Raw genomic sequence first — 7,262 nt, forward strand, 5'->3', positions numbered from 1 at the left:
TCTGGAGTGGCCACTGGGTTCGAGAAACAAATGGAAATGTTCCATGTAACTTCTTTGGAGTCTATCTTCCAACATAGTATCTGAATCCATGCACTGCTGGCATCCTTTCTGGAAGCTAATTTGGCTTTATTTTCCAACCTGCTCTGGTTCACACATAATTTGGCATTATGTATCAACAGCCTTAAAATCTTCATAGGCTTTGACTATAAGAAAATAATTTAAATCACTATGTTGTACACCTGACACTAATATAATATTGTAATTCATCAATACTTCAATTAAAAAATTAAAAATAAAATTTAAAAATAGTTTAACATTCAAAGACTTCTACAAAAGATAATCATCATGATATTTTTAGTAAATTAAAAATTGAAAATCTTTTACTACTTAATGTCCAGGAATAAGAATCAGTTAAATAGGGCTTCCCTGGTGGTGCGGTGGTTGAGAGTCCGCCTGCCGATGCAGGGGACACGGGTTCGTGCCCCGGTCCGGGAGGATCCCACATGCCGCGGAGCGGCTGGGCCCGTGAGCCATGGCTGCTGAGCCTGCGCGTCCGGAACCTGTGCTCCGCAACGGGAGAGGCCACAACAGTGAGAGGCCTGCGTACCACAAAAAAAAAAAAAAAAAAAAAAAGAAAAGAATCAGTTAAATAAATGTTGGTCAGGGAATTCCCTGGCGGTCCAGTGATTAGGACCCAGCACTTTCACCGCTGGGGCCCAGGTCCAACCCCTGGTCGGGGAACTAAGATCCCACAAGCTGCTCGGCCAAAAATAAATAAATAAGTAAATAAATAAATAAGTAAGTAAATGTTGGTACATCTATAAATGGAGTTTTAAGCAGCTCTGGCCAGCGTTTATATTCTAGAAGTATTTCTATAATTGCATATCAAAAAGTCTCATGCTATAATCCCAAATAAAACTGCATGCACACAGTATGATCTTAACTTCTTAACTGTGTATATATAATATAGACAAAGAGTGAGGGAAAAGAACGTATAGCAAAATATGAACAGTTGTGAGTTTTATTCCTTTCTTATGTTCCAACTTTTTTCCCTATATATCTTTCTGTAATTTCTGTAATTTCCTGTAACGGGCATAAAGAAAATACAATTTTAAAAATTAAGATATAGAAGAAAAAGAAGGGGAGCAATTGATGGACTGCATGTTTTCACGTCCATTCTACCTCCTAGGTGAGCCATATACTGCTCTCTGCATGGCACTTTTGATAGAAATTTACACTATCCATTCTCCTACTGAAGACAAATAGCTAATTAGGGGTGATGATAAGAACCTGTGTCACCTGGTCTCTGTTCTTTTTCAGCACACGACGGTTTTGCCCTTTATATTGATTGAGATGAGGACATCACACCATGCGTATCCCAGCAGGAGCAGTGGACTGGCCGCCATATGTACCTTCTCTGTCGGCTATATATTATGGTAAGGACAGTGCCTGCTGGGCTTTCTTATTGTATTAGATTTTGCACTGCTAAATTTGGGCACATATTTCATTATGGATATAATCACTAACAGATTCACACTGCGTGCCTCATTTGGTCCAAGACCTGGGCTTTGTCTCATTTCCCCAGATGCTTATATTTTTAGAAAGTATATGCCAAACCTCACACAACAGGAATTTGTTGAACAATTCCATGTAAGCAGTGGTTCTTCCAAGGCTACATTTTTCAACTCTTTTTCAAACTAAATGTTTTTCTTGGACATCAGTTTTATTGCTTAGGGGCTTTTTTGCTTGGGATTTTTTGTTGTTGTTGCTTTTTTTGGGAGTGAGGGAGTTGCAGCAAATGCAAATGAGGACAGAAGAAATGACTTCTTAGAGGAGTGACTTCTGTCCTCTAAGTGAAACAAGTGAAAATGTACATTTTCCTGAGTCAGTTTAAAACCTTTTCCAGAATTCGCTATTACATATAGCATGCATTTAATGGTTTTGTTTTGAAAAATTGGGGTAAATAAATAGCAGGAAATCTCTACTTTGTCTGTTGGGCATGAATAAGCCCCAAGTGTGAGGTGCCAAATTTATCTGATAAAAGAATTTTTGCCTGTTGAGTTTACTTCACTTTAATTTCAGTTCTAACTATGTTCTAACATTTCAGAATTATTTATCTTAAGATAATTTCTTATTTCTCTGTATAATTCCCAGTGCTCTTTGATATATTAGCATACACAGAAAAGGTCTCTCCCCTCAGCATTTCCGCCTCTTGGGACTCTCTTGTCCTGAGTTCTGGGTCACCATCACCTCCTTTAAGTCTTTAGGACTGAATCACATTCTTCCAAACCCAGGACTGGACTTAATCCCACCAAACTCCTGGAGCACTTTGGGAGGTCCAGTCCCTGTGGAGCATTTTTCTCCAGCCAGTCCAGAGATATAAAGTAAAGGTCAGTACAGTACTTAACATACTTTGCCCAAATGATCACGTAATGCTCCAAATCTGAGCAAAAAGGGAATTTGCTTTTAGGAAGCCACACCCTGTGGCTGGATCTAAGGGGACATCCAGGCTACAGACCCCAGAACAAACATGCGGTCATGTTCAATTCCATCTGCCACTTCATTGATGAGTCACCGACTGTTCACGAGGACTGGGGAACGTTTGTTTTCCTAGTGACTTTTTAGATTTTTTTTTTTCTACCCAAAACATTAAGTATTGGCTTTCTCTGAAAGAAAAAAAATCAAATGATCTGGGCTCACAGGTGAAGTGTGACTGTGAAATTATATCTTAAAAATGAATTCATGTGCTTTATACATAAGAACTTGATGTTCAAGTGACTGTTATCTTTCAGAAGAGTCAGGTAGGAAAGCTAACAGTTATTCCAGGGTTGCTACAATGTTTACAACACGTCTGGAACTGCCTATAGATTTAGTTTAAAAATCAAATGCCCAGGCTTCCCTGGTGGTGCAGTGGTTAAGAATCCGCCTGCCAATGCAGGGGACACAGGTTCAAGCCCTCGTCCAGGAAGATCCCACATGCCGCGGAGCAACTAAGCCCGTGCGCCATAACTACTGAGCCTGCGCTCTAGAGCCCGCGAGCCACAATTACTGAGCGCGGGTGCCACAACTACTGAAGCCCGCAAACCTAGAGCCCGTGCTCCGCAACAGGAGTAGCCCCCACTCGCCGCAACTAGAGAAAGCCCACGCGCAGCAACGAAGACCCAATGCAGCCAAAAATAATAAATAAATAATAAATTTAAAAATTAAAAGTAGGGCTTTCCTGGTGGCGCAGTGGTTGGGAGTCCGCCTGCCGATGCAGGGGATGCGGGTTCGTGCCCCGGTCCGGGAGGATCCCACATTCCACGGAGTGGCTGGGTCTGTGGGCCATGGCTGCTGAGCCTGCATGTCCGGAGCCTGTGCTCTGCAACGGGAGAGGCCGCAGCAGTGAGAGGCCCGCGTACCACAAAAAATAAATAAATAAATAAAATAAAATGCCCTTCCCACCTCTCCCCGCAAAACACAGTCTCATTACTTTGCACTCATATTCACTTACCTGTGGGAAGGGAGGACTTTTACTCTGGGAACTCTGGGTGTATTTCTGTGAATTCATTTATATGCCATTAAATTATCTGAATCTTGTAGAGCCCCAGAGATTTTAGGAACTACATACTTTCTGATGGCTTTTCTTCCACTGTGGGTGCAATCAGTCCACATTCCAAAGAGACACATGGGAAATAGCACATAGTCTTCATTGTAGACCCCCAAGATCCCTCATTAAAATGAAGCATTACTCACGCTCTCTGTGCCAAGGGCAGCCTGCCAGCTCTGCACCCTCCCTGAGCAAACCAGTGCTTGTTTGGACACGTATCTGCATTAACCAGCAAATTCTCCCAGCTATGTTCTGAGAAAGCTTTCAAAGTAGACTTTTTCCTTTGGTGTTCTGCCCTAGGCATTCATAGCTATGCCAAGAGCTAAACAATGCCCTTCACACCATGTCACATTATACAAACCCAGGGATTTTAATTGTTATCAAAAAAGAGCTGGGTTTTACTCCCTTCCGGACTATCTCAGATGCGACGTACCAATGACACAACAGCAAAAGGTTCAGGATGTGAAATCTTTACCATACCACATACCAGGGTTGTTCTGGACATTCCAGAACCTTATGCCAAAATGTAAGAAAGCATTCCTCTTGTCACAGGCTAATTATAAAGTAGATCTCCCTTAAAATCCTCTGTGTGGTTGAGCTGAATCTATACCTCTGAGGTTGCTGGCCAGCCTGCCTGTCTGCTTGGCTCTGATTCTATTTTCACAAGTCTCCCTACCCGTCTGAATCTGCTGTCTTCCTAGGTTTGGGTCACGAGAGTTGAGAAAGCGAGGGACACCGGAGCTTTCCCTCATGGACTGGAGCCCACTGAGCTCCCACGCTCGGTGGCTCCACTTCCCAGCCCCCATCTCAGTCCGACCCAAGCTCAGCATCTGAAGTCATCCCAGACCCTTCCCTTGCCCACCTACACCTGTCTTTCCACTTACCCAGGGGTCTGGGACACAAATACCCCCTGACCATTGATGGTGGGCTCTTAACTCCCTTTCTGTACACCTCTCCTCTACCAACACTCCTCCGTGCATTTCTCTGCACCTTATTTGTGACATTTCCCCCTAATGAGTGAGATGATCCATATTCTCCTATGCAGGACACAACACAGAAGTCCCCTTGGTTTCTAATGCAACAGTAATTATCAGGAATTGTACTGAGTACCAGTTTTTCGACTTCTGTGCCAAAAGTGATTTTAAATATTACCGTATTTAGGGGCTTCCCTGGTGGCGCACTGGTTGAGAGTCCGCCTGCCGATGCAGGGGACACGGGTTCGTGCCCCGGTCCGGGAGGATCCCACATGCCGCGGAGCGGCTGGGCCCGTGAGCCATGGCCGCTGAGCCTGCGCTTCCGGAGCCTGTGCTCCGTGACGGGAGAGGCCACAACAGTGAGAGGCCCGCGTACCGCAAAAAAAAAAAAAAAAATTACTGTATTTAGTTCCCCAAATAACACTTTGAGATAAGCATTATCTGGCTCATTTTACAGGTAAGGACACCAAAGCTTAGAGAGATGATATGGCTTGCCCAAGGAAAAGACACTAATTTTTCTTGTTGCCAGAACTACAGTTGACCCTTGAACAACGTGGGGCTTAGGGGTGCTGACCCTCGCCGCAGCAGAAAATTCGAGGATAATTTTACAGTCAGCTCTGTATACATGGTTCCTCTGTATCTGCAATTCCTTCATATCTGAGGTTCCACATCCGTGGAGTCAACCACTCTCAGATCATGTGGTAGTGTCGTAAGTATTTACTGAAAAAAAAATCTGCATCTAAGTGGACCATTGCAGTTCAAACCCATGTCGTTCAAGGGTGGACTGTATAGTGCAAGCCCTGGGGTGTGGCTGCAGAGTCTATGCAGTGAACCATGTATTCTCTACCCCTTCTTACTGTGTGAAGGGTAACCCTATGGGTGAACAAGTCAAGTGAGTTTTTAGTTTTTGTTTTGAAGCAATACATCAGTAGCAGCCAGGTCTAATCGTTAAGGCCACTTCCTGGGTTTGAATTCCCACTCCCACACTTAACCTTTCTGGGCTTTAACTTATTCGGACATAAAATAGGGACAGGGATAGTATGTACCTCATGGGGCGGTGGTGAGGACTCAGTTACTCTATGTAGAGCCCATAGAACTATGCCTGGCAGACAGTAAAAGTTTCTGTATTTGCTATTATTATTATTATTTCTACATTTGCAGTTTTGAGAAGCTCCTCAGCAATAGTAGCAAGAGTACATGTTTTCTTCTCAAGGGTCTGAGAATTTTAGATACGATGCTACAAGTCCTGATGCTACAAGTCCTTTCTCTTCCTTTACTCATCCTTGCTCACTTATACACTCGTCACTTTAAGAATCCAAAACAATAAAGGATATAAAAATACAAATTTGTTTTTAAGTTTAAAAGGATCATCAGGAAATCTTGAAGGAGGGGCTGAGTAAAACAAGTGAACTTTAAGATCACGGGATGCTGACTGTTGTCACCCTCCAGTTGACAAATTCTACAAGAGCAGATGTCCTCACTCCACCTGGTGCAGGACTCTTGGTGGCCAATCTGTTCCTTGGATGTGGTGCCTCCTCCCCAGCACCTCACATCTTTGTCTCCCTGCAGTACTGCTGCTGCTGCAGCTCTGCTTTTCAATCTGCAGGGCACACAAAGAGGAAACCACTGCAGATCCTAGGAAATTTACATCCCCAGGGATTCAACAGTGAGTCTCCTGTGTGCTGAGGAGTCTTCTTGCTGCCTCTGGCCATCACCCCCTCCCACGGTGGTTCTCATTCAGCCAGAGCCCACCTGAGATCTAAGGGGCCGTGCATAGTACATGCTGACCACTAAATGCAGGGCAGAGTCAAAAGCAAGGAGGCATTAGTGAAGTGGAGAAGATGGGTCCTGGGAGTGTCTTCTCATGGATAAACATTTCCTATCACTGCAGTGAGCTTATATAAAGCAAAATCGAAATTTCTGTTGTCTTGGGGCCCTAGTTGTTTTTGATAAATTCCACACTGCAAATCCTACTGCCCCAAATGTGTCCATTGTACAACTTTCCAACCTAGAAAATAAAACAAAATAAAGTCATAGTGAAGTGTGATCTTTCTTTTGTGATATAAACTTAAATTGTCCAAAATCAGAATTTTATCACCACCAAACTTGATTATGCCTCAGCCGTGCAATTGCAGATTTTTTTTTGTTTTGTTATTGAAATGTTTCTATATTTCCTCAAATTTTTGCTGGAAACATACATCATTTTTAAAGTAGAGAAAAAATTCTTAAAAATAAAAATAAGAGTGTACTCTAATTAAGAAGTCTTGGAAAGACTATTAAGCCATGAACGAGTAAAAATTTTTTGCATAAAATTTGCACCTGCTTCACTAAGAAAATTAAATTTGGGACCACAGTAAACTCCTGTTTAATTGGATGTTTCTTCACCAGTTAAACAGATCTGGCCAGCAGATGACCAGCATTTTCTTCTGTTCAACTTGAATCTTTCACTCGACCATAACTGCCTACTCTGTTGACTTTTACATCTGGGATAGTGTGTGAAAGTTTTCCTAATTTCCTGGCATCGGAAAACTGGAACCAAGCTGAAAGAGTGACGTGCTAAGTTCCTCCCATTCTGAAGAGAGATACCTTTCTTGGGTCTTTTTTTTTTTTTTTTGGTACGCGGGCCTCTCACTGTTGTGGCCTCTCCCGTTGCGGAGCACAGGGTCCGGACGCGCAGGCTCAGCGGCCATGGCTCACGG

At 43.2% G+C, this 7,262-nt stretch overlaps 1 protein-coding gene across 2 annotated transcripts in view; it reads left to right on the forward strand.

Moving 5' to 3' along the window:
- Window positions 1–7,262, forward strand: part of AIG1 (androgen induced 1) — a 236,604-nt gene that overhangs the window by 191,686 nt on the left and 37,656 nt on the right. For both annotated transcript variants that reach the window (XM_007450308.1, XM_007450309.1), the window contains exon 4: window positions 1,321–1,436. In XM_007450308.1, the coding sequence (XP_007450370.1) occupies window positions 1,321–1,436 (116 nt within the window). The remainder of the gene's footprint in view (window positions 1–1,320; window positions 1,437–7,262) is intronic.

Source organism: Lipotes vexillifer, unplaced genomic scaffold (genome assembly GCF_000442215.2).
Source record: "Lipotes vexillifer unplaced genomic scaffold, Lipotes_vexillifer_v1.1 scaffold112, whole genome shotgun sequence".
NCBI classification, from domain to species: Eukaryota; Metazoa; Chordata; class Mammalia; order Artiodactyla; family Lipotidae; genus Lipotes; species Lipotes vexillifer.